Genomic DNA, 27198 nt, shown 5'->3' with positions numbered 1-27198 from the left:
CAGCCCTGATCCACCTAGCTCTTGCACCTGCTCCAACTCAAGAGTGCAGAGATAGAGAAAGAGAGCGCAAGCGCATGTGGAGAAGCGGAAGGGAGGAGCCTGGCCCTGCCTCCTTCCGGGGTGATGGCGTGCATGCCCACAGGGACGGCTCCACGTGCCACCTGTGGCACGCATGCCATAGGTTCGCCACCCCTGGCCTAAGGACATCAATAAAGTTTTTTTAAACCTTCCTGAAAAGCTGCTTATTCTTTATGTCACAGCCCACTTGGAACAAGCTATCACCACATAGCAAAATCCACTACTTTTTTGTCATCTTGCCATAAACATTAAAATAGCAATGAATGGCAACCAATGTAACAGTTTTATCAATTGACTCGTACTCACTCATTGCCCCAATCCAAGCGAGCAGTAATGTGTCTTTTGACATCCTTCATCCGATCATGGGTCAGATGGCCCACCAGCACCTGCCGTCGCAGATCTAGGATTTCATTCATTATGTGCCACAGTCGGTGAAATAGATCACCTTCATTTCTCTGTCAAATACAGAAGCTAATTTTCAGATTATCAAAATCATGTAGCTTATTCAAATCTGTTGATGTTCCAGAACCATAATCCAGGAAAAGATAAAATAAACCATGTTTATTGAGATGGAAATAGTCAAACTAAGTGTCAAGGTTCCCACTGATGAACCTAACCAAGCAAGCACCTCCAAGACAATCCAATCTCTTAATGCAAAACTTAATTATTGAGTACATCATTTTAGCACGATTGCAAGCAAAACCAGCTCTAGCAAACCCCTCCCGATCCATATAGTAAAGGTGTAAAATAACTCCTCCTCCCTTTTAGTCCAGTCACATTGCCCAATTAAGTATTAAAATATTGTTATGAGAAAGTGTCTCCGAGTTTGGCCAGACACCTGGTGAACTCTCCTTGGTTCTCATGGTCTGACTTCTTGATCTCTGGAGCCGGCATTCCATTCCCCTTCTCACCCCCCAGGTTATTGGCAAGCTGAGAAGCAATCATTGTTACAACAGCAAAACATGCTTCTAACTTGACAGGTGGACCCGCTAAAACCTGGAAGGAACCCGAAAGATAGGAAACACATATTAAGGCCATTCCTCTCGCTCTATTCCCTACTTAAGGGGGCTCTGGTTTCTGAGGGTATTTTGCATGAAATTTATTTATCAGGTGCTCTACTCTGATGTTGTGAGGTATGATCCATCTTGCTTCTGCTATCGGACCTCCACTGCACTAGGTATTGTAGTTTCCCCTTGTGGAACCTAGAGTCTAAGATCTGTTTGACCTCGTAATGTCTTTTGCCCTTCTTTATTATTGGACCGGGGGCTTCCTTTTCCACCTGTCTAGTCTAGATCTCTGGGGCAGTTTCAGTAAGCTGCGGTGAAATACTGGGTGCACTTTACTCAATATTCTGGGCAGTTTTAGTCCTACCATAACTGGGTTGATTTTCATGATGGGGAAAGGCCCTATGGATTTAGGATCTAGTTTCTTGCAGGGCTGCCTCAACTTTAGGGATTTTGCAGATAGATACATTTTATCTCCTATGTGAAACATCCATTGAGGAGCTCACTTCTTGTCTGCCTGCTTCTTTTGACTCTCTGTCGCTTTGGCTAAAGCTTTCTTTACATTACCCCAGGGGCTTTTGAAGGAATCTACCCATTCAGTCAGTATTACTGATGAGGGAAGTTCTTGTGGGCATTCTCGCCTTAGCTATCTTAAAGGGGGTAAGCAATACACTACTGTGCATTGCATTATTGTATGCCACTTCAGCAAATGGCAGGAGCTCTGCCCAGTTAGATAGTTGGTAGTTGACATGGTATTGTTCTACCATGGCGTTAGCTCATTCTGCAGCCCCATTTGTACTTGGATGAAAAGCCGACCTAAGCCCCTGGGAGGACCCTATCAGCCTTATGAATTCATGCCAAAATTTTGCTGTAAATTGGATCCCTCTGTCCGAGATTATGCACTTGGACATGCTGTGCAACCAGAAACTATCCTGCAGAAACATCCTACCAAGATTCTCGGCTGATGGGAAGTGGGCTTGCTTCGAGAACAGGTCCGTTAATTTCCATATCACTGTATTTCCTCTACTTTCTGGAAGCTGGACTATGAAGTCCATAGCTATTTCTTCCCAAGGCTGGGTTGGGTCACCCACCTACTGTAGCAGCCCCCCACTGTTCCCTGATCTTAGTTTCATGGGTATACATACCACACAGCTTTTCACATAACTTTCAATGTGCTCTTTCATCCATGGCCACCAGAATTGCCATTTAGTTAAGTGTAAGATCTTTACAAATCACTGTTGCTTCTTGACCCACATATAGGTTTCTCAAGAGACAAATAAGATGGTCTGGTACTCCCATCTCTTTAAGAACTTGCCACAATTTGTTGTGATCCACACAATCAAATGTTTTAGCATAGTCAATGAAGCAGAAGTAGATGTTTTTCTGGAACTCCCTAGCTTTCTCCATGATCCAGCATATATTGGCAATCTGATCTCTAGTTCCTCTGCCTCTTCAAAATCCTGCCTGTACTTCTGGTAGTTCTCGATCCACATACTGCTGGAGTCTAGCTTGTAGGATTTTAAGCATAACTTTACTAGGATGTGAAATGAGTGCAATGGTGCAATAGTTTGAACATTCTTTGGCACTGCCTTTCTTTGGAATTGGAATGTAAACTGATCTTTTCCAATCCTGTGGCCACTGTTGAGTTTTCCAAATTTGCTGGCAAATTGAGTGTAGCACTTTTACTGCATCATCTTTTAAGATTTTGAATAGCTCAGCTAGAATACTGTCACCTCCACTAGCTTTGTTGTTGCTCAGCTTTCCTAAGGCCCACTTCACTTCACATTCTAGGATGTCTGGCTCGAGGTCAGTGACTATCTCATTGTGGTTATCAGGGACGTCAAGCTCATTCTTGTATAGTTCTTCTGTGTAATTTTTCCACCTCTTCTTAATCTCTTCTGCCATTTTGGTCCTTTATCCTGCCCATCTTTGCATGAAACGTTCCCTTCATCTCTCCAATTTTCTTCAAGAGATCTCTGGTCCTCCCTATTCTATTGTTTTCTTCTATTTCTTTGCACTGTTCATTTAAGAAGGCATTCTTATCTCTTCTAGCTATTCTCTGGAATTCTGCATTCAATTGGGTGTATCTTTCTTCTGCTCCCTTGCCTTTCACTTCCTCCTTTCCTCAGCTATTTGCAAAGCTTCCTCAGACAGCCGTTTTGCTTTCTTGTATTTCTTTTTCTTTGGGATGGTTTTAGTTGCTACCTCTTGTACAATGTTGCAAACCTCTGTCCATAGTTCTTCAGGCCCTCTATCAGATTTAATTCCTTAAATCTATTTGTCACCTCTACTGTATATTCGTCAGGGATATGATTTAGTTCATACCTGGGTGGCCTAGTGCTTTTCCCTACATTCTTCAGTTTAAGCCTAAATTTTGCAACGAGAAGCTCATGGTCTGAGCCACAGTCAGCTCCTGGTCTTGTTTTTACTGACTGTATAGAGCTTCTCCATCTTTGGCTGCAGAGCATATAGTCAATCTGATTTCTGTGTTGACTGTCTGGTGACGTCCATGTGTAGAGCCGTCTCTTGGGTTGTTGGAAAAGAGTGTTTGCTATGACCATCGTATTCTCTTGACAAAATTCTATCAGGCTGTGCCCTGCTTCATTTTGTACTCCAAGGCCAAACTTGCCTGTTATTCCGGTTATCTTTTGGCTTCCTACTTTAGCATTCCAATCCCCCATGATGATAAGAACATCATTTTTTGGTGTTAGTTCTATAAGGTTGTAGAGCTTCATAGAACTGGTCAACTTCATCCTCTTCAGCACCGGTGGTTGGGGCATAGACTTGGACTACTGTGATATTGAATGGTTTGCCTTGGATTCGAACTGAGATCATTCTGTCATTTTGGGGATTGTATCCCAGTATTGCTTTTCCTACTCTTTTATTGACTATGAAGGCTACTCCATTTCTTCTGAGGGATTCTTGCTTGCAGTAGTATACCTGACGGTCATCTGAATTAAATTCACCCATTCCTGTCCATTTGTTTGCTGATTCCTAAGTTTTGATGTTCAGCCTTGTCATCTCTTGTTTGACCATGTCCAGGTTTCCTTGATTCATGGATCTTACATTCCAGGTTTCTATGGAGAAAAAATCTTTACTGCATCAGACTTTCCTTTCACTGCTTGAGGGGAGACCTCAATGACCTGATTCACCACCCAGGACTTCTTCTTTCCCTTAGTTGGAAGGGTCGGGTTTCTCGGGGTTGTCCTGGGGGCTGGTGTTGGACAAACCACTGCCCAGTGGCCCTCCTGTCTGCATTGGACGCATGGCTCAGGTGTGGGTCTTGGCCACAAGAGCATCCACACAAGTGCATCATGAGTGTATATTGGCCCATATCGGTCCAGTTGTGCCCACACCTGGTTCAGGAAAAATGCCAACTTCTCCAGGCTCCCATCAACTGTAACTCTGATTGGCGGGGGTCCCAGGAGCCCCGGCCTGCCCCCAGTATGACAGTAGCCATCCTTCTCTGTAAGGGAAAGGCTCAGGCTGGGCACAGCAACTGCTGGTTGGGGGGGGACAGCTGCCCGATGGCCCCTGTTGTTGGGTCACCACTCGCTGGAACCCAGCAGCTCCTTGGGTCAGGGCTGGACTCGGCTGAGAAATGGTGGTTTGCTGGGGGCTGGCTGTCCCCAAGGCTGCTGTGGGCGCTGCTCTCTGTCAGGGCTGAGGCAATGGAACCAAGATGGATGTCAAGGGTTGACTGGGCATCAGCCTGGAAAGCAGCTGTACCCTTCATGCTGGCTCCCCTCCTCACAGTTCCAGAACCTCTCTCTCAGCTGATCCACTGATGGGCTGTGACAGGCTACCAGATATCTTCACTGCAGCAGTTCTTCTCAGTCTGCTGCTCTCTTCCCCTTCCACTTAAGGACCTGGCCTGATGCCACCCCAGAAGAAATCAGCAAGAACTCAACTTTGACCGCTTTTGGTATCACACCTCTCCACAGCTCCTCTGCTGTCTGGCAGTGGTTCCCTGTTGTTGTGACCCTGTCTTGCACCGCAACTGGTCCTTTGAGTGGGACCGGGATCTCCTTCACCGATCCCACTCTGGCCATTTTCTCCCGACTTTTCATAGCTCTTCCAGAAGTGACTGGACAGGCTACAGGGGCTTGGGACTCTTTAAGAAAGTTCTTCTTAAAGGAGAGCTGGTTTAATGTCAAGGTTCTGACTGATGAACCCAACCAAGCAAACACTTCCAAGATGATCCAATCTCTTAATGCAAAACTTTATTTCATCATTTTAAACATCATTTTTAAACATCATTTCAGCATAATTGCAAGCAAACCAGCTCTGGCAAACCCCCTCCCAATCCATATAGTAAAAGTGTAAAATTCCCTCTCCTCCCTTTTAGTCCAGTCATGCTGCCCAATTAGGTGTTAAAATATTGTTATGAGAAAGTGTCTCTGAGTTTGGCCAGACAACTGGTGAAGTGTCCTTGGTTCTCATGGTCTGACATCTTGATCTCTGGAGCTTGCATTTCATTCCTCTTCCCTCCCCACAGGTTCATTGACAAGCTGAGAAGCAATAATTGTCACAACAGCAAAATGCACTTCGAAGTTGACACTAAGTTAATATTTTCTTTTTTAAAAAAATCCTTTTTTTAAATATACATTTATGGAAGTGCAGTTTGCTTTGGTAGTGAGTTTCTTCTTATTTTTATGCAAATAAAAGGCAAGCTATTCCACAAATAAGCCTCTCCTCTCCTCTCTTCTCCTCTCTCACCTCCATCTCCATCTTTACCTTCCCTTCCCTTTTCTTTCATTTCTCTCTCTTTTTTAATACCTTAAAAACTTATTCCCTCATTCATTTACTTCTGGACAGATCAGATAACTATAGGAGGTGACAAGTATGTTTAGCATTACAATGTTCAACAGCAAATAAAAATAACATATTTCTCAGCTCACAGTTCAGAAGAAAAGTTTAATGCCTTGAAGATAAACAGTACTGAATAAAATCTATATGGAAGAAGATCTGGGGAAGACTCATATATTGGAGCCAATATAGTGAATGCCAAGCTAAATAAATAACCAGTTTAACAATGGAATAAGGTAGCATTCTATATTTCTTTGTTCTTAGAAATTGGATAAATATTTTAGTACTTCAGATTCATTACTATGTTCACATGTCTAGCATCTCTTAAGAGGTGAGACAGTTCTACATTACAAGCTTTTGACTAAGAACACTTTGATAAAAATCTAGTATCATTTCTTGTTTATTAGCAATTAAAGAGATGGGACAGATTATTGTGTTTGAGCTACTCACTCCCAGTTTTAAGATTAATATTAATATACAGACTCCCAGGCAGCATAAACAGCCCAGTATCTTTTGAGGTAACTATTATACCATATTGCATAGAAAGAAGTGTGATCCATTATATGACACAAATGAATGCATATTAAAGGTCTGATCTATAGGCATAACCTTATCTTCAGCTGTATATAATCTGTTTCAGGCACTGGCAACATCAGAATGTCTCTCATAATCAAAATCTATAGAAGAAAAGATTATCACATAAAATATTGATTCAAATCCATGTGTACTATTCGCATACGAGTAGAGATCATTATGGTAGCATTCTCAGTTCATCTTTCTGGACTAAGAATGTACATGCTGTTCCACTGTAGTCTGCTTTGATTGTAACCATTACTTGTTATAAAAATCAGAGATCAATCCAGGGGTCCTCCTTACCTCTCTTATCTAGAGAGGTAAGGAGCTAGAAATTTGTTTGGACTGGAGTTAAATATAAAAATCTTTAAGGAATGTGTGTATACATAGAGAGTTGTATTCACTTAAATGTCTATCTATCTTTGGATTAAGACCTGAATTTAGAAACTGAATAAAGAGGTCAAAACATCCTTGTTGACAAAAACAACATTCTAATAAAAAAGTTATAATTTACTCATTTATTGATTCCTTCCACATTTTAGAAGAGTGGGAGAACCAGAGTGGAGCTGTGTAACCTACCCAATGTTACTACTGAAGCAAGAAAACCAGTAAACCCCATATCACAAATAAGTAACACGTGAATAAATGGTTTAGTTATACTCTAAGAAATTTATTTTACATATCTGTCCCTAAAAATTTCTAGATGAGACATAATCTTTTCTAAAATAATTTTTTTTAAAAAAATGATTTTTAAAAATTTGGATTGATAAAGAATCATGGAGAAAGCTCTGATATTTAATGATAGTTATCGATCATCACATATGCCAAGGGCATTTCAGCCTTTTCTTCCACTCTGAATCTAAAATGTATTTTACTATACTCTGAAGTTCTTTAAAATATCTTATAATGCTTGCCCTTTTCCACTATTACCGTAGTTTCCGGCGTATAAGACTACTTTTTAACCCATGAAAATCTTCTCAAAAGTCAGGGGTCGTCTTATACGCCGGGTGCTGAAAATTTAGGGACAGGGCTGGCTGGAAAACCTGGAGCGGATCTCCCATTTAGTCTGCGCAGGGAAAGCGGGACCAATTGGAGAAGAAGCTGCAGTCTGTGATTTTTTACAGGCTGGAGTCTGGGCGTCTTTCCTTCTAAAGTTGAAGAGCAGCTGTAGTATATCCCAATTTGAAAGGCAGGTGGGGAAGGCAGCAGCCAGAGCAGCGGCTTAGCTCTAAGGACACATTTGACTCAGGAACTGGGCGGGCTGGCTGGAAAACCCGGAGCGGATCTCCCATTTGGTCTTTTTTTTTTAAATCCTATTTATATCCTGCCCTTCTTCGAAGACTCAGGGTGGCTTACAATTTAAAGCACAAATCAATGTGCTTAGGAATAGCCTTCATTCTGTGTATATGCCTGTTTATTAGGGCTTTCACCCCCCCCCAAGCAGCATTATTACAAAGTCAGCTTATTGCCCCCAACAGTCTGGGTCCTCATTTTACCTACCTTGGAAGGATGGAAAGCTGAGTCAACCTTGAGCCTGGTGGGATGCGAACCTGCACTAATTGCAGGCAGCTGGTGTTGTTACTTAAGGCTCTGCGCAGGGAAAGCTTTAGAGTGAATTAGGAAAAGTGAAAAAGTGAATTAGGAAAATAGGGAACAGTTGCTGGAATTGGGTATGGGTAGTTTAACGAAGAGAAGGGTGAGGGGTGACATGATAGCAGTGTTCCTATATCTCAGGGGCTGCCACAAAGAAGAGGGAGTCAAGCTATTCTCCAAAGCACCTGAAAGCAGGACAAGAAGCAACGAATGGAAACTAGTCAAGGAGAGAAGCAACCTAGAACTAAGGAGAAACTTCCTGACAGTTAGAACAATTAACCAGTGGAAAAACCTGCCTCCAGAAGTGGTGAAAGCTCCAACACTGGAAGTTTTTAAGAAGAGACTGGACAGCCATTTGTCTGAAATGGTATAGGGTTTCCTGCCTGAGCAGGGGGTTGGACTAGATGACCTCCAAGGTCCCTTCCAACTTCTTCTTCTTCTTCTTCTTCTTCTTCTTCTTCTTCTTCTTCTTCTTCTTCTTCTTCTTCTTCTTCTTCTTCTTTAATCCACTTGCACTGTTTTATGTTTACATGTTTGATGACGAACAGCCTTATGTTTATAAGTGACAGTTTTCCTACTAAGCACCTGCATGTCATAAGCATTTGAATTAAAATTACCATATTAAAATCAAATCTGATGTTTTTTAATTTTTATTTGGTGTGTGTTGGAAGAGGGGTAGTCTTATACGGCGAGTATAGCCCAAACCCTATAATTTAACAGGAAATGTAGGGGGTCGTCTTATACGCCCAGTCGTCTTATACGCCGGAAAATACGGTATGCTTTATTTTGATATTATATACTGCATATGTTGCTTCTTCAAAACAGATAAGATTTCATTGTTTTCTTCTGTTGCATATTCTGTTATGAAATATTGTGAACATATTGTCAAAAAGCAGTAATATATACATAAATACAGTACATTGTCTATTGAAAAATAATGATTTATTTACCACATAAAGCTGTTTCCACATTGTCCCCCAGTCTCTTAAGGTGGATGTCATCTCTGTGATAACAGAATCTTCTGCTGGAATAATAATTTCAAACTGCCTATTAAAATCAGAAGAAAAAAATGTCAATCAAAAATCCAAAGTAACATTACTTTTGTTCAATTTTTAAAAAGTTGCTTTGGTAATTGAGTGTGAAATTTCTGGAATTTCTTGCAATTAGCCTATTAAAAGAGTCATCAACAAATATTTAAAGTGCCTTGAAGAGACTACTACATGATAGCTGAGGAGCAAGTACTCACTACATTCAGTATATCAATAGTAATGGGATCAGGTTAAAAAGAAGAACATTTGACAATTAAAGTATAATGATGTAATTAAATTAAATATAGATATTTCCATATGCTTAATTATTTGTCACATTAAACATGATATTGCCTCTCCATCAGGAATGCTATAAAATACCAAAGCCTTTTCCTTATCTTTTGCTAAAATTCTGGACTTTCGAATTTCCACTTACCCTTTGTTCTTAACACATGCATTTTTCAAGTGAACAAAACCAGATGGGAAGATACCCTGACAAAAAGAAGTTAAATAAATGTAATAAACCATCAAGAGTGATTTAAACATGTATTTTTAAAAAGTCAATAATTTCTAGACAGCAAACACTGTGTATTTTTATATATTCAGACAGTCCATGATAATATATGAAATATGCTTAGATAAACTTCTTGAAAGCAATTATACATTTGGTTTTGGTTGTTGTTGTAAGGGAGGAACAAATGATGTTTGAGAATGTGATCAGTAAAATTTTCAAGCTTAATGCTGAAGCAATAGCAACTCTTAAGTACCTCAGAACAGAAGTTCTCATTTGCAGCTTAAGAACTGCTCATAAAGCTGAAAAAATAACCTAGAATCTCTCTGGAATCTTTTATTGTTCTGAAAGCCTTTTCTCACAGCTATTTGGATCTGCTATCCCAAGTACCTTGCAACTATTTACTGCAATAAATTACTTTTTTCCAGACTTAGCACTTTTCATCCCTTTCCCCACTTCTCCCTAGAGATAGCATCTGCAATAGCTGATGCCACATCCCCTCACTCAATATTGAATTGTATTATACTGTTATTGTATGGGTGAAGTTACAGCTAGATAAAAAGTTTGCTTAACGAGCTGTACCATGCAGGGCCACCCAAGACGGACAGGTCATAAAAGAGTGTTCTGACAAAATGTGACCCACTGGAGAAGGAAATGGCTACCCACTCCAGTATCTTTGCCATAAAAACCCTATGGACAGTACCAAAAGGCAAAAAGATATGATGCTGGAAGATGAACCCCTCAGGTCGGAAGGCGTCCAGTATGCTACTGGGGAAGAGCAGAGGGCTAGTACTAGTAGCGCCAGAAAGAATGAAGCGACTGGGCCAAAGCCGAAAGGACACTCAGCTGTGGATGTATCTGGTAGTGAAAGGAAAATCCGATGCTGTGAAGATTTTTTCTCCATAGAAACCTGGAATGTAAGATCCATGAATCAAGGAAACCTGGACATGGTCAAACAAGAGATGACAAGACTGAACATCGACATCGTAGGAATCAGCGAGCTAAAATGGACAGGAATGGGTGAATTTAATTCAGATAACCATCAGATATACTACTGCAGGCAAGAATCCCTCAGAAGAAATGGAGTAGCCCTCATAGTCAATGAAAGAGTAGGAAAAGCAATATTGGGATACCGCCCCCAAAATGACAGAATAATCTCAGTTCAAATCCAAGGCAAACCATTCAATATCACAATAGTCCAAGTCTATGCCCCAACCACTGGTGCTGAAGAGGATGAAATTGACCGGTTCTATGAAGCCCTATAGCACCTTACAGAACTAACACCCAAAAATGATGTCCTTATCATTATGGGGGATTGGAATGCTAAAGTAGGAAGCCAAAAGATAACCGGAATAACAGGCAAGTTTGGCCTTGGAGTACAAAATGAAGCAGGGCACAGCCTGATAGAATTTTGTCAAGAGAATACAATGGTCATAGCAAACACTCTTTTCCAACAACCCAAGAGACGGCTCTACACATAGACATCACCAGATGGTCAACACAGAAATCAGATTGACTATGTGCTCTGCAGCCAAAGATGGAGAAGTTCTATACAGTCAGTAAAAACAAGACCAGAAGCTGACTGTGGCTCAGACCATGAGCTTCTCGTTGCAAAATTTAGGCTTAAACTGAAGAAAGTACGGAAAAGCACTAGGCCACTCAGGTATGAACTAAATCACATCCCTGATGAATATACAGTAGAGGTGACAAATAGATTTAAGGAATTAGATCTGATTTGAAAATTGGAGAGATGAAGGGAACGTTTCATGCAAAAATGATAAAGGATAAAGGAACAAAGTGGCAAGGACCTAACAAAGGCAGAAGAGATTAAGAAGAGGTGGAAAAATTATACAGAAGAACTATACAAGAACGAGCTTGACGTCCCTGATAACCACAATGAAGTGGTCACTGACCTCGAGCCAGACATCCTAGAATGTGAAGTGAAGTGGGCCTTAGGAAAGCTGAGCAACAACAAAGCTAGTGGAGGTGACAGTATTCCAGCTGAGCTATTCAAAATCTTAAAAGATAATGCAGTAAAAGTGCTACACTCAATTTGCCAGCAAATTTGGAAAACTCAACAGTGGCCACAGGATTGGAAAAGATCAGTTTACATTCCAATTCCAAAGAAAGGCAGTGCCAAAGAATGTTCAAACTATCGCACCATTGCACTCATTTCACATGCTAGTAAAGTTATGCTTAAAATCCTACAAGCTAGACTCCAGCAGTATGTGGATCGAGAACTACCAGAAGTACAGGCAGGATTTCGAAGAGGCAGAGGAACTACAGATCAAATTCCCAACATATGCTGGATCATGGAGAAAGCTAGGGAGTTTTAGAAAAACATCTACTTCTGCTTCATTGACTGTGCTAAAGCATTTGATTGTGTGGATCACAACAAACTGTGGCAAGTTCTTAAAGAGATGGGAGTACCAGACCATCTTATTTGTTTCTTGAGAAAATTATATGCGGGTCAAGAAGCAACAGTGAGAACTGGACACAGAACCACTGATTGGTTCAAAATTGGGAAAGGAGTCCAGCAAGTCTGTATACTGTTGCCCTGCTCATTTAACTTATATGCAGAGCACATCATGAGAAGGGCAGGGCTAGATGAATCAAAGTTGGAATTAAGATTGCTGGGAGAAATATCAACAACCTAAAATCTTAACAGTAAGAAAACCAAGATCATGGCATCCGGCCCTCTCAATTCCTGGCAAATAGATGCGGAAGAAATGGAGGTAGTGAGATTTTATTTTCCTGGGCTCCAAGATCACTGCAGATGGGGACTGCAGCCAAGAAATTAAAAGATGCTTGCTCCTAGGGAGGAAAGCCATGGCAAATCTAGACAGCACATTAAAAAGCAGAGACATCACCCTGCCAACAAAAGTGCGTATAGTCAAGGCTATGGTCTTCCCAGTTGCAATGTATGGCTGTGAAAATTGGACCATAAGAAAGGCTGAGTGCCAAAGAATTGAGGCCTTTGAACTATGGTGCTGGAGAAGACTCCTGTGAGTCCCTTGGACTGCAAGACAATCAAACTGGTCAGTCCTAGAGTGCTCTTTAGAAGACCAGATCCTGAAGCTGAAACTCAAATACTTTGGCCATCTAATGAGAAGCAAGACTCACTGGAGAAGAGCCTAATGCTGGGAAAGATTGAGGGCAAGAGAAGGAGGTAACGACAGAGAATGAGGTGGCTGGATGGAGTCACTGAAGCAGTAGGCGTGAGCTTAAATGGACTCCAGAAGATGGTAGAGGATATGAAGGCCTGGAGGAACGTTGTCCATGGGGTCGCAATGGGTTGGACACGACTTCGCAGCTAACAACAACAAAATCCTTTAGTGGGTTTGTCTCCTCAGATGTGAGATTTGATTATAATTTTATTTCACCCATTTTTTAAAAAAACTTTAAAAGTGAATTGGCACCTTTTAGTGATAACTAGAGTTCCATGCATCCATTTGAAGGTATATTACTGACCTCACTTTAATTTAAGGGTAGATAACAGATGAGACTGGAACTCACAACTTTATAAAATCAGACTTCCAAGCAAGGGAGTGATGGAGGTGTAGCGACCTCACCAATAATAAAAAGGATGAAATTTTCTACTTTGAGTGGGTAAGTAGATTATTCAAAATATGTACTTTAAGACTTAATGACTTAACCTTATTTGAACTTTATTTTGAAAAGCAGGGACATTAAAAATTGCACTACAGAATTAAGCATTCAGGCTAAAATCCAACAGGAGCCCGGGGGGAGGGGCAGCATTCTAGGTATTGCACCAATGGCTTTGGCAGACATATGCAGAGTTAGGTTTTTTTTAGTGTTTTTAAGCATAATCTACAGTGATCTATAGCTTCCCTTTAGGTGTTGTCAAATAATTATCCAAGACTTAAACATTATTCCCATGGCATACATACACATTTTAATTTAAAACAAAAATTAATTTACCTTGAAATTTGGGTTTTTTAAGGCAAATCCTCTGTACCAGCCTGAAAAAAATATTTTATATTTCATTTTACTGTATTTATAGGGTGCCTGACTTCCAAATGTCTCTGGGTAGTTTCCAGCTAAAAACCAATGTATCAACAGAAATACAACTGTAATACTCTATACTTCAACTTCCACATATATTTAATATGGAAATTTTACCTCTATGTATCTTCCCCAAATAACAAAAATAGGCAGGGGTATTCATAGGATACTACTACTGTATCATTAGTTACAAGCAGGTAAGATTCATGCCATTCAATAGCATTTCTATGTAAAGAACCATGCAGGTTTAAGAAGTGACACAGTTGCTTTAATAGTTTGAAAACTCTTTTAAGCCCCACAGTTTGATCTTTTTAATTCCATGCTTAACAGTTATAGAAAGAAAATATACTCAAATTTAGTGGCTAGGATTAAGGAAATCCAGATTTAAAAAGTGTCATTTACACATGATTACACACTTGCATCTCTGCTTCAGAAGCTGCTCCTAGCTGTCTTTGCATGCATGTGACAAAGCAAAATCCTATAAAAGAACTCTAGAGTATTGTGGTATTTCTATAGCCCTCTATTTTCTACCCCTTATCTCATTACATCATACAAATATTTGTACCTTCATACAGTAACACTCAATCTAACACAATCCTACGAACTTAATTCAAAATACATAATCTTTTGGAGGAAAGAGTTTAGCAGTTCATTATAAAGAAGTAATGTGTACTCCAATCAGATATTAATCTATAGTTATTGCTAGAATAAAAATATGTTACCATATACAGAATAATTTTTTCCATGCAATTAGAGCTATCTTTTTACAGCAACAAAATGGATAGATTATTTTGAGACATTTCAGACTGGATAAATTGTATTGTTATTCAAGCATCTATGATTTCAATAACCTTTTGTTCATAGAAAATTAAATTTGACTATTATTAAACAGGCTTTCAACTTTAGCAAACATTTGTATTTGCTTTAGCATAATTAGGTGAGTTGATTTTGAAGTTTCTTGTCAGGTGACAGTTGCTTGCTTTTTCGACACTTACCATCACATTTTTCTAGTATTTGAACAGTGTCTCCAATCTCCAATGATAAGCCATGAGGGATTGTTCCTCGAAAACTTGCAATTACTGGAAAATATATTAAATTCTATTGAACCATATTTTTAAGAAAAGAAAAACCACATTTGATATTTAACAGCAAAAGCAATCAGTTAATAAAATCTTTCCACCTCAATTTGCAATGTTGCAAGCAGAAATCTCAAATCTCTGGATTTATAGATACAGTAGCAGCCTCCTTTTAAAATCCTTTTTTATATTAAAAAGGATAATTTGTTTAATATGATTCCAAGAAAAATCATATCAGACCGAGGGGTCCAGTTCACAGCAAAATTCTGGAAGGAGTTCCTGAAGCTGATTGGATTCAGCCAGGAGCTCAACTCGGCTTTTCATCCAAATATGAATGGAGCTGCTAAACGAGCAAACACAATGGTGGAACAATACCTGAGATGCCATGTTAATTATCAGTAAAGTAACTGGGCAGATCTCCTTCCTTTTGCTGAAGTGGCATGCAACAATCCTATGCACAGCAGTACTAGACTTACTCCTTTTAAAGTAGCTCCAGACAGGAAGTTCATTCCCATGCCTGAATACCTTGAAGAACCCCCCTCCTCACAAACATTGACCGAGTGGGTAAACTCACTGCAGAATGCTTGGGCAAATGTCAAATGTGCCTTAGCAAAAGCCACAAAGATTCAAGAGGAGCAAGCAAATAAGAAGCAATCCCTCCAGAAACAGTTTCATATAGGAGAGAAAGTTTATCTCTCAAATACCTTAAAATAAAACTACCATGTAAAAAGCTAGGACCTAAATTCATTGCTCCTTTCCCTATGGTGGAACAATACCTAAGATGCCATGTTAATTATCAGTAAAGTAACTGGGCAGATCTCCTGTCTTTTGCTGAAGTGGCATGTAACAATCCTGTGCACAGCAGTACTAGACTTACTCCTTTTAAAGTAGCTACAGGCAGGGAGTTCATTCCCATTCCTGAATACCTTGAAGAACCCCCCCCCCTGCCTCACAAACACTGACCGAGTGCGTAAACTCACTGCAGAGTGCTTGGGCAAACATCAAATGTGCCTTAGCAAAAGCCACAAAGATTCAAGAGGAGCAAGCAAATAGAAGCAATCCCTCCAGAAACAGTTTCATGTAGGAGAGAAAGTTTATCTCTCAAATATCTTAAAATAAAACTACCATGTAAAAAGCTAGGACCTAAATTCATTGCTCCTTTCCCTATCGTAAAAATCACAAACCCTGTCACAGTGTAGTTAAAGCTCCCACGATTCTTGGGGGAAATACATTCAGTTTTTCATTGCAGTTTGCTGAAACCAGTTATAGAATCAACATTGAGACCCATACCTCAAACCATCCCAGGTCCCATTGTGTATCTATGCTTGTTATTTTTCAGGAAATGCTTTCTCTTTAGGAGAGTCCGACTGGCAACTTCTGAAACAAACCTGGCTGCAGCTTTCTTTTTTGTTCTAAGTTGCCACAGGCTTGGGGGGAAGGGGGGATGGAAAACTGACAACATTGCTAGACTAAACATAGAGTGGTCCTGTGGGAACCAAGGTCATTCCCACAGGAGATGGAAGGTGGAGAGAAGTTTCACAGAGCCCGCCAATTGCTTTTATTGAGTAGTGTGATCAACAGCATAGCACAGGGGAAGGAATTGTTCTATTTAGTTACATTGAATATCTAAGGGGAATTTTAGAGTTGGTTTCATTTTTGATCATGCTGATAATATGTATCCAATAAACAAGTTCTTTGAGGAAATGTCAAGTCTCAGTGTTCAGATTTGTTTGAATTCATTAGTCGGAACCTTGACAGTTTGGGGTAAATTCAGCAAGAAAACAATTTATGGTTCACAAAGTAGATTTTGTAATTATATTGCATAAGTTTAAAGAATACAAAAGAATAAAAAATAAAGATACAAATGACAAAATGAAAAATATAATATACATAAACACATTTTCTCCCCTTCCCTTCTGTTCTTTTTCCCCAACCACTAATCACTAGGGAAATATTTATGATGTAGCTTTAATACTTAATATTAAATATTGGAAGTTTTTGCTACTTCCAGAACTATTCAAAGTGATAAAGGCTTACATTTTTTTGGTAATATATTTTATTCATTTTTTAAACATAAATCACTTAATAATTGGTGAACAGTGTGTTGTCTGGGTTTACATAAAACAATCACTAACGATTGATTTCTTTAATCCATAATCCACATAATGGTTTTAGTTGATTTCCTCTTTTCCCCAAAATGTCCTCTTTTGCAAACATTGAGTTAATACAATTCTTATTGTTTTGATAGATAACAATTAAATATATATTTTTCCCAATATTCCTAAAATAATAATCACATCAATATAATATTTCTTTTCTATCCAATCATTCTGGTTGCCTTATCATAGATCATGTTACAGTCCTTATTTAAATTTGTTTCTCCCACAAAATTCAAAGTATTCTTACTAGTTAAGATTTTCTCAAAAATTAATTACATTTAAAAATTTAAGTCTATTTTTTCCATATGAACCATCTTGGCACTTTTACGTTTCTTAAGGAACAGATAAAAACAGTTTAAAAAGAAAGGAGAGCAAGAGTAAAGAAACATAAAAAATAGCATACTACTTAAAATATACTGCTCAAAAAAATAAAGGGAACACAAGATAAGACATCCTACTATTAAATACAGTACATTGTGTTGTTTAAGTGTTCCCTTTATTTTTCTGAGCAGTATATATATCCCTCCTAAGCTAATATATATTTGTTTCCAAGATTTCTTATTCTTTTTAACCATAATTAAAAATATGTTTAATTTTTAAATATTCCATTTAATACATCTAGTCATCTAGTCCTTTAACTCTTATTCAAAACATTTTTATCCATTATAATTTTCTTAAATTCAATCACATTTAAATATCTAAAACATTTCCTTTATCTAAGCCAGGGGTGTCAAACTGCTGGCCCGCGGGCTAGATGCGTCATCTGGAAGCTGTGCCCACACCATTGCCAGCAATGGAAAAACGGTCCCGATACGTTGTGTGACATCATGTGACGTCACAAGTTTGACATGTCTGATTTAATCCATTTCAACTTTTTTATATCAAGAAATAGAATAAAAAAAGGGGGGGAGCATACTATATTATTTAAGGGATTCATCCCTCTTAGAATGATATATATATATTCCAAATCTTTTCTATTTCTTTAACCATATTCAAACAAATGTTTCTTTTTAAAGTATTGTCTCTGGTAGGTCCCATCATCTATTTTCTTGATTTCCACTTTAGTCTTTTTCCTTTGCCCAGTATCTTTCTTGATCAATGTGTTTTGCTGACTTGAAAGGTCTTTCCATATGTTCATAAATGTTACTATAGATATAAAAAGTAAATCAGATGAAGTGTCTTTGTACGAAGCTCCTGCCTTTCCATGTTTGTTGAAAATGTTTTTCTTCTTCTTTATCTCTACTTCTCTTATCATTTCCTTTCTCTCCGATGTTCCTGACATCCCTATAGTCCATTTTATCCAATCTGTTTTCTTGTCCTCAGATTTATTTTGTAGTCTTAAGGGATAAGTTTTTTCCAATTCTTGTGATTTTTCCCCCACTAGGGTTAAATCATGTTTCCTTGTTTTGTTATGTTCCATCTTTAAGTCTCTATTCTCAATTCTATATCCATTTATCTGTTTTATATGCTGCTTCTCTGTTGTTGTTTTCTGGGAATTTTGTTGTAGAATTAACTTGGAAATAGATTGATTTATATTTTCAAAGTTATTTTTAATTTCTTTGTGGTTTAAAATCATTGTTGTTTAAATTAGTTGCAATATACTATATATCTCCTCCTGTGAAGTATTTATGTTTTCTTGATATATACTTTCTACATGTCTCTGATCCATGATAACCAAGAAATTGAGTTTTTTCTTTTCTTTTCTCTGCGAATAGCTTTAGAGCAGACATGTCAAAGTTGTGACATCACATGACATCATGCAACATATCAGGACAGTTCTGCCATTGCCGGCAATGGGGTGGGCGTGACATCTGGATGACACATCTGGCCCATGGGCCAGCAGTTTGACACCCCTGCTTTAGAGTCCCAGTTAAATAGATATTTGTAATCCAAAGAGTTCAAAAAAGATTTTTTTTCTGAAATTTATAATTTTCCCTTTGTCTACAGCCCAGATTATTGTCTTTTTTTGTCAAAACTGTTCTTTGTTGTTAAAGCTTTGAAGATCACAAATACAGATTAGCTTTTCCCAGGTTCTGCTAAGTCTTATATGAAAGTCATAGCTGTCATAGTCTTCATCCACCGCTAGGTGTCAGCATCTATTTGTTTTTCAATTTCCAAAATGAACAATTGTCTTTAGAATGAGAGTCTTAACCATTCAACAATTTTAGATTTATCCAGATTTAAGTTTTAAATTTCAGGTTTTATATTTATTTCACTTCCATATATTTTGATCCTCCAAAAAAAGATTAATTTGCCACTTCCGTTAGTATAAGGGTGGAGCAGAAATCCCCATCCTTCCCTTTCAGAGGTATTTTTTTTCTTGGGGATCTTTTCCAGGAAATTAAATATAGAATAGAAAAGAGAAGATTAAATTCCTCACCCAGTTTCAAACACGTTATTCACAGTTGTGCTGGTTAGTACTTTTGGACTTTGGTTGCAAGTAGCTTGGGCTAGTCAATGAAGTACGGCCAGCCTTTCTCCTGTCGGGTTGGAAGGCTTTCCCCAAATCAAACAGAACAACCGCCATCATTCCAGAATCACTGGGGCACCCTTCTTTCTTCGCCGCCTTTCCAGGGTGACTTAGACCCACTTAGGATCCGTTGGCAGGGCAAAATTAGCTGGGGGGGGGGTCTGGAGAATCCACAAACCCATGACCAGTCACTACCACGCAAAACCGGAAGTCAAGGCCTACATAATTTTAATTTTTATCTTCTAGGATTGCTTCTTCCACATCATCCCACTTGTTTAAGTCTTTCCATGTAATTGCCAGTAAACTGTCTAGTGATAAGCCACCTAAAGTCACTGGTACTCTTATCTTTAATTGTCATTAATTTGAACTAAGATTGAATATCTCTTCAGATAGAAGTGTGGTTTGTGACAGCCAAGGCCCTTAGATACATAGCTGGAAGCTACCTAACAGTAATCAACATAAAGGTAGCAAAATGAGCAGGCAGATAGGAATATATTCATAGAATATATGGCTGAGGTTTAAGCTAATTATAAAGCATAGAGAGCATAGAGAGGGTACTCATAGCATAGAGAGGGTACTCAGTCTTGAAAACTACTGGCTATCTTTTGCTATGTATTCTTTTAAATCAATTCAATTTCAGCATGATATATTTTAATTTGAATTACCTAGCATGTGGCTTTTTTTAAAAATTCCATTTATATCCCGCCCTTCTCCGAAGACTCAGGGCGGCTTACAAGCTTAGCAGTAGCCTTCATTCTATGTATATGCCTGCTTATTAGGGCTTTCACACACACCCCAAGCGGCATTATTACAAAGTCAGCTTAATTGCCCCCCAACAATCTGGGTCCTCATTTTACCTACCTCGGAAGGATGGAAGGCTGAGTCAACCTTGAGCCTGGTGGGATGCGAACCTGCACTAATTGCAGGCAGCTGGTGTTACTTAAGGAGGCATTAGCCCACTGCTCCACCAAGGCTTCAATTGTGATTTCAACAACATACAAATATCATTGCACTTATGAAAGGAAACTAACAAAAATTGATGCACATTCAGACATTATGTTTCGGGTGAGCCCTGTGAGCAAGCTAAGCAAATTACATGATAATCTGGCATTTTTCAGCATACCTGAAGGCAACAGATCAGTTCTGAAGAAGTTAGACAATCTGTATGTGGTAGCAATTGTACTTTCCAGTATGAGAAAAAAACTAGAGTGCTGGACTTCATGTTTTCCTATTTCAATTATCCAAGGGGATTTCTCACTCATCATGGTAGGCAATCATGGATAAAATTCCAAATTTTGAGGGGAGGGGAGGGAATCCAATTCTCTCTTTACACAAATCAATATATCACACTGAATTAACATGCATGGTTTAATGACTGAGAAAGGAAATAATATCTGAAAATAAGTGTCAGACCTGCCCCAGTCAGACCTGCTCTCAGGAAAGTAAGACTCTTGAATCCATCGAGTTGAATCAAAAGAAATTTTACTAAGAAAAAACTGGATGTGGTAAAGTCAGGCAGAATCTGAAGGTCCCACACAAAGCATAAGGCTTCCCAATCACAACACCCCCCAATCAGTCCACCAGTAGCCAATGCGATGCCAAGATGTTTTGAGAATGCTGAGGTGCTAGGCAGATAACAGTTCCCACTCAGGGCTCAATGGCCTTGGAACTGGTAAAAACCTGCTGGGAAAGAGCCCGTTCCATCTCTGAAGACAGTTCCCCTCCCTAATTCCCAACCGAACAGCAGAAGTGAAAAATTCTAAGCATGCCATCCCCCCTCCCCCCTCAGCACAATGGCAGGACACCAGAGTACGAATGGTGGACCTGACAATAAGTTTAATTGGTAAATAAGACAATAACACTTGGATAAAAGTTTATAATATATTCTATAAACCCAAAGTAGAGAAAAGGACAGAAACTGAGATGAGTAAAAGTAAAATGTTCAAACAAGTCCATGGGTGAGAAAGAAAGAAAAACCATTAAATTTTCATGAGAAAGCAAGATTCCAATAAGGAGAAAGCAGCTGTGGAATTTCAGATGTACATGGAGAATTAATTATCAACCCAATCAAGGAACAGCAATGACATTTCAAGACCCATTTACATTACAAATTGCCTTTAGAGTACCAACTGCTCTCTCATAATGGAAAGTGGAGCAAATAGAATGCAAGGTCAGTGACAGCCTTAAAACAGTAATCCTGAAGGTGCTTCCTCTCAGTTAGGAGCTGAACAAAATAAGTATATATCCCCCCAACAAAAAACATCATCCTAACCTCACCCGCTTTTGATATAGGCAAGGTTTTTTATTTTTAAGTTAGCAATTTTTCACTCAAACATTTCTATACAATGAAAAAAGTGAATGCAAAAAAGTATTTCAAGATAGTTGCTGTTAATAAATCTCTCCCAATGAATAAGCAGATTCACAGTTAATATCAACTGATAAAAACTCAAGTATAATACCATCACTTGGAGACTGAAGGGTTATTGATAAAAGAACCTGCTGTTAAGCATGAAACTGCAAAAATACAGAAAGACAATAGTGGGTGATATTTTAGCATAAATGAAGAAAGAAAAGAGAGCAAGTTTTCAATGTTCCAGTTAAATTACCACAAGGGTGGTAAGCACAACTTTATAAAAAGTTAAAATATAAAATGAAATTATGACCTCAAAATGAACAAGTATGCCACCTGTTTGTAACTATTGATACTGCAATCCTAAGCCTCCAGTTGTTCAGGGAAAGGTACACTTTCTGCTTGACCATTCTAATTGGGAATAATTAGAGTACAAGTTCCAAAGTATTTGAAAAATATTAGGTTATGATGTTTTTCATAACCATTGTTGTATATGTGGTTGAAGCATTGATGGAACCTCTTTCTGACCCCTAAATTAAACTTTCCACATGTCACAATCTCATAGACTGTGTTCTAGAAAACAAGATAACCTCTATGTCATACTTCCTATTGTAGAAACATCATTTCCGCTGCTAAATTAACTTTCAAGCAGCAGAACAATTTCTCTGCATTACTTCACCTTCCCTTAAGCTACACAAAGAATAGAATAGAATAGAATAGAATAGAATAGAATAGAATAGAATAGAATAGAATAGAATAGAATAGAATAGAATAGAATAGAATAGAATAGAATAGAATAGAATAGAATAGAATACTTTATTGGCCAAGTGTGATTGGACACACACAAGGAATTTGTCTCCGGAGAATAAGCTCTTAGTCTATATTCTGTACAAGCAACAAGTGATAATCATAATCATAAAACACAAAATTAGGTCTTACCTTTCATCCATGCTAGAAGATTCAGGGAAAAAAAGGCCTGGTGATTGCTGAAAATAATAGATGGCTACTAAATCAAACCAACATTTTGTAGATTGCTGCTACTCAGGACTAAACAAAATGCCATGCCAAAGTTTCCTTTCAAAAGTATTTCCAAATATATTGGGAATATTTCCCAATAAAATATTCCTTTCAAAAATATTTTCAAATATTTTCATATAATTTGAAATATAATATTGGCAACAGTGAAGAATTTGCTAAACTGGAAAATAACTGAGCATCCAAATATGCATCGCTGTCTGTCCATTGAAGCATTTTCACCTGAGAAAATAGTTGAGGCTGCATACTTTCAACTATATGCAAATCAATGTATTTGCAAAACTCCAAGCTTAAAAAGTCAATAAGCAAAACTTACTGACAATATAGTTCATTAAGTACATCTTTTGTCCCAAACAGTATTATATATGAGGAATATAGATTTGTGCTTACAAAGAAACTTTCCTTCCATTCAAATACTATATAATATTTTAAAGACTTCTCCCTACCATCTTCTTGAAAACCTAAATATTTTCATACAGTATATATGCAGCATAAACCTTATTTTATTTTTTAAAACATATAATTAATATATATTTTTGGAAAGACTTACCAGAGTGCTTACATATCTGTTTCAAGCCATCTACTTTTCCTCTGGAATATTCCTGGATCACACATAACTGAACCCTGGATTACATACTTCATGCCATCTTAACTAGTACCATAATTCCCTTTGCCTCACTGATATCCTCTTTATAATAAGTGAAAAAAATGGTTACAGTATTTTTCACAACACTATTTATTATCTCACAGAAATGAACTGAAATGCCCAGGGTACAATCTACTAATTACACACAGTAGTCATTGCTAGCTGTCACATGTTCTGGTATTAGAACTAGAACCTTTGGTTTCATCCAAATTTACAATTAAAAAAGGAAAAATGAAATATCAATCAAAAATTGTAAAAATAATTCATTTAATATTGATTGTTTAATTTATCTGTGCTGTATATTTGACAGTGGGATTGATAAAATGTTAGCATTTATTTTATTGTTCCCAAGAAGAAATAGAACTTTTTCTGAAGTCAGCTATAAGCTAATTATGGAATTTAAAGTGAATAGTCCTTTTGTGATATATAGCGCTACTAACAGTTGGATCAATCAGCATCTAGATGCCTAAGTTATATTTTTACAGCTGTTTAGTCGAGTTACTTTATTTTTACATTTACAAACTTGCATACGTGCTTTCTGCAATACTTAGAAAATATAGTTATACAATAGAATAGAGCTGGAGGTCTTGGAGGTCTTCTAGTCCAGCTCCCTGCTCAAGCAGGAGGACTATACCAGACATGTCAAACACAAGGCCCGGGGGCCGCATCCGGCCCACAAAGTGGTTTCATGTGGCCCGCGAAGCCATCCTGGAAACAGTGAGGGAACGGCCCCCACTGCCTTGGCCCTGGCCCAGAGACCCTCCTTCTGCCAGAGACCCTCAGATCTGTCCCACTCCTGCCCAGGTCCCCATAGGCACCCTTGATGCGAACGATGTAGAGCTGGCCATGCCCACCCAGTAGGCCATACACACTCTAGCCATGCCTACCCTGGGCCATTGAGGGCAACCTCAATGCTAATGCGGCCCTCAATGAAATTGAGTTTGACACCCCTGACCTATACCATCTCAGAAAAGTGACTATCTAGCCTCTACTTAAAAATCTCAAGTGATGGAGCGCCCACGATTTCTGGAGGTACTGGTTAATTGTCCTCACTGTCAAGAAGATTCTCCTTAGGTCCAGGTTGCTTCTCTCTTTGATCAGTTTCCAACCATTGTTTCTTTCTTTTTTTAAAAAAATGTTATTGGTCTTCTAGTTTTACATTTGAATATTTGAAAAGCAACGTGGTGGCTGAGTTGTTCAATAATTCAATAACATACAAATATCTTTAGTACAGATCTCAAACTATTACATTAAATGTTTCCTCTCTTTCCCCCTTAGCATTTACTGTCTCAACTTTAAATTAATACAACTCTTATTATATCGATTAAATAAAAAATAACTTTTTACATTTATGAATAATTTTAATTTATACATATCCTAGTTATATTAACATTCAATCTTTTTAGACAATCAAAGTTCTGACTAATTTTTTCCCAATTTTTAGGTTTCCCATTAATATTTATATTTGACGTTTGATATTTATAATTTCCAAGTTTTGTTGTTAGCTGCGAAGTCGTGTCCAACCCATCGCGACCCCATGGACACTGTTCCTCCAGGCCTTCCTGTCCTCTACCATCTTCTGGAGTCCATTTAAGCTCACACCTACTGCTTCAGTGACTCCATCCAGCCACCTCATTCTCTGTCGTCCCCTTTTTCTATTGCCCTCAATCTTTCCCAGCATTAGGGTCTTCTCCAATGAGTCTTTCCTTCTCATTAGGTGGCTAAAGTATTTGAGTTTCAACTTCAGGATCTGTCCTTCTAAAGAGCACTCAGGGTTGATCTCCTCAAGGACTGACTGGTTTGATCACCTTGCAGTCCAAGGGACTTGCAGGAGTCTTCTCTAGCACCATACTTCAAAGGCCTCAATTCTTTGGCGCTCAGCCTTTCTTATGGTCCAACATTCACTGCCATACATTGTAACTGGGAAGATCATAGCCTTGACTATACTCACTTTTGTTGGCAGGCTGATGTCTCTGCTTTTTAGTGTGCTGTCTAGATTTGCCATGGCTTTCCTCCCGAGGAGCAAGCATCTTTTAATTTCTTGGCTACAGTCCCCATCTGCAGTGATCTTGGAGCCCAGGAAAATAAAATCTGTCACTACCTCCATTTCTTCCCCATCTATTTGCCAGGAATTGAGAGGGCTGGATGCCATGATCTTGGTTTTCTTAATGTTAAGTTTCAACCCAACTTTTGCACTCTCCGTCTTCACCCACAACAAGAGGCTCATTAGTTCTTCTTCACTTTCTGGCATTAGAGTGGTATCATCTGCATATCTTAGGCTGTTGACATTTTTCCCGGCAATCTTAATTCCAACTTTTGATTCATCTAGCCCTGCCTTTCTCATGATGGGCTCTGCATATAAGTAAAATAGGCAGGGTGACAGTATACAGCCTTCCCGGAATCCTATTCCCATTTTGAACCAATCAGTGGTTCCATGTCCAGTTCTCACTGTTGCTTCTTGACCCACATATAGGTTTCTCAAGAGACAAATAAGATGGTCTGGAATTCCCATCTCTTTAAGAACTTGCCACAGTTTGTTGTGATCCACACAATCAAATGTTTTAGCATAGTCAATGAAGCAGAAGTAGATGTTTTTCTGGAACTCCCTAGCTTTCTCCATGATCCAGCATATATTGGCAATCTGATCTCTAGTTCCTCTGCCTCTTCGAAATCCTGCCTGTACTTCTGGTAGTTCTCGATCCACATACTGCTGGAGTCTAGCTTGTAGGATTTTAAGCATAACTTTACTAGCATGTGAAATGAGTGGAATGGTGCGATAGTTTGAACATTCTTTGGCACTGCCTTTCTTTGGAACTGGAATGTAAACTGATCTTTTCCAATCCTGTGGCCACTGTTGAGTTTTCCAAATTTGCTGGCAAATTGAGTGTAGCACTTTTACTGCATCATCTTTTAAGATTTTGAATAGCTCAGCTGGAAGACTATCACCTCCACTAACTTTGTTCTTGATCAGTTTTATTAAGGCCCACTTCACTTCACATTCTAGGATGTCTGGCTCAAGGTCAGTGACCACCTCATCGTGGTTATCAGCTCATTCTTGTATAGTTCTTCTGTGTAATTTTGCCACCTCTTCTTAATCTCTTCTGCCTCTGTTAGATCCCTGCCATTTTGGTCCTTTATCATGCCCATTTTTGCATGAAATGTTCCCTTCATCTCTCCAATTTTCTTGAAGAGATCTCTGGTCCTCCCTATTCTACTGTTTTCTTCTATTTCTATTGCACTGTTCATTTAAGAAGGCATTCTTATCTCTTCTAGCTATTCTCTGGAATTCTGCATTCAATTGAGTGTATCTTTCTTTTTCTCCCTTGCCTTTCACTTCCCTCCTTTCCTCAGCTATTTGCAAAGCTTCCTCAGACAGCCATTTTGCTTTCTTGCATTTCTTTTTCTTTGGGATGGCTTTAGTTGCTGCCTCTTGTACAATGTTGCAAACCTCTGTCCATAGTTCTTCAGGCACTCTGTCTATCAGATCGAATTCCTTAAATCTATTTGTCACATCTACAGTATATTCAACAGGGATATGATTTAATTCATACCTGAATGGCCTAGTGCTTTTCCATAGTTTCTTCAGTTACAAGCCTATTTGCTGTCTCTTGGCTTGTTGGAAAAGAGTGTTTGCTATGACCATTGTATTCTCTTGACAAAATTCTATCAGGCTGTGCCCTGCTTCATTTTGTACTCCAAGGCCAAACTTGCCTGTTATTCCGGTTATCTTTTGGCTTCCTACTTTAGCATTTTAATCCCCCATGATGATAAGAACATCATTTTTGGTGTTAGTTCAATAAGGTGCTGTAGGGCTTCATAGAACCAGTCAATTTCATACTC

At 38.6% G+C, this 27198-nt stretch overlaps 1 protein-coding gene across 1 annotated transcript in view; it reads right to left on the bottom strand.

Annotated features, from left to right (window-relative positions):
• Positions 1–380: 380 nt before the first annotated feature.
• Positions 381–27198, bottom strand: part of LOC308669743 (dedicator of cytokinesis protein 4-like) — a gene marked incomplete at its 3' end in the record, with an annotated part of 137212 nt that continues 110394 nt past the window's right edge. Inside the window, exons 2-6 of the mRNA XM_081330618.1 lie at positions 14618–14701; positions 13539–13579; positions 9522–9577; positions 9008–9104; positions 381–533 (exon numbers count right to left, since the gene is read on the bottom strand). Coding sequence (XP_081186744.1) covers positions 381–533; positions 9008–9104; positions 9522–9577; positions 13539–13579; positions 14618–14701 — 431 coding nt within the window. The remainder of the gene's footprint in view (positions 534–9007; positions 9105–9521; positions 9578–13538; positions 13580–14617; positions 14702–27198) is intronic.

Source organism: Vipera berus (genome assembly GCF_964194415.1).
Source record: "Vipera berus genome assembly, chromosome: 6".
Lineage (NCBI taxonomy): Eukaryota > Metazoa > Chordata > Lepidosauria > Squamata > Viperidae > Vipera > Vipera berus.
The sequence above is the reverse complement of the archived record's forward strand: the minus strand, read 5'-3'. Positions and strand labels throughout refer to the sequence as shown.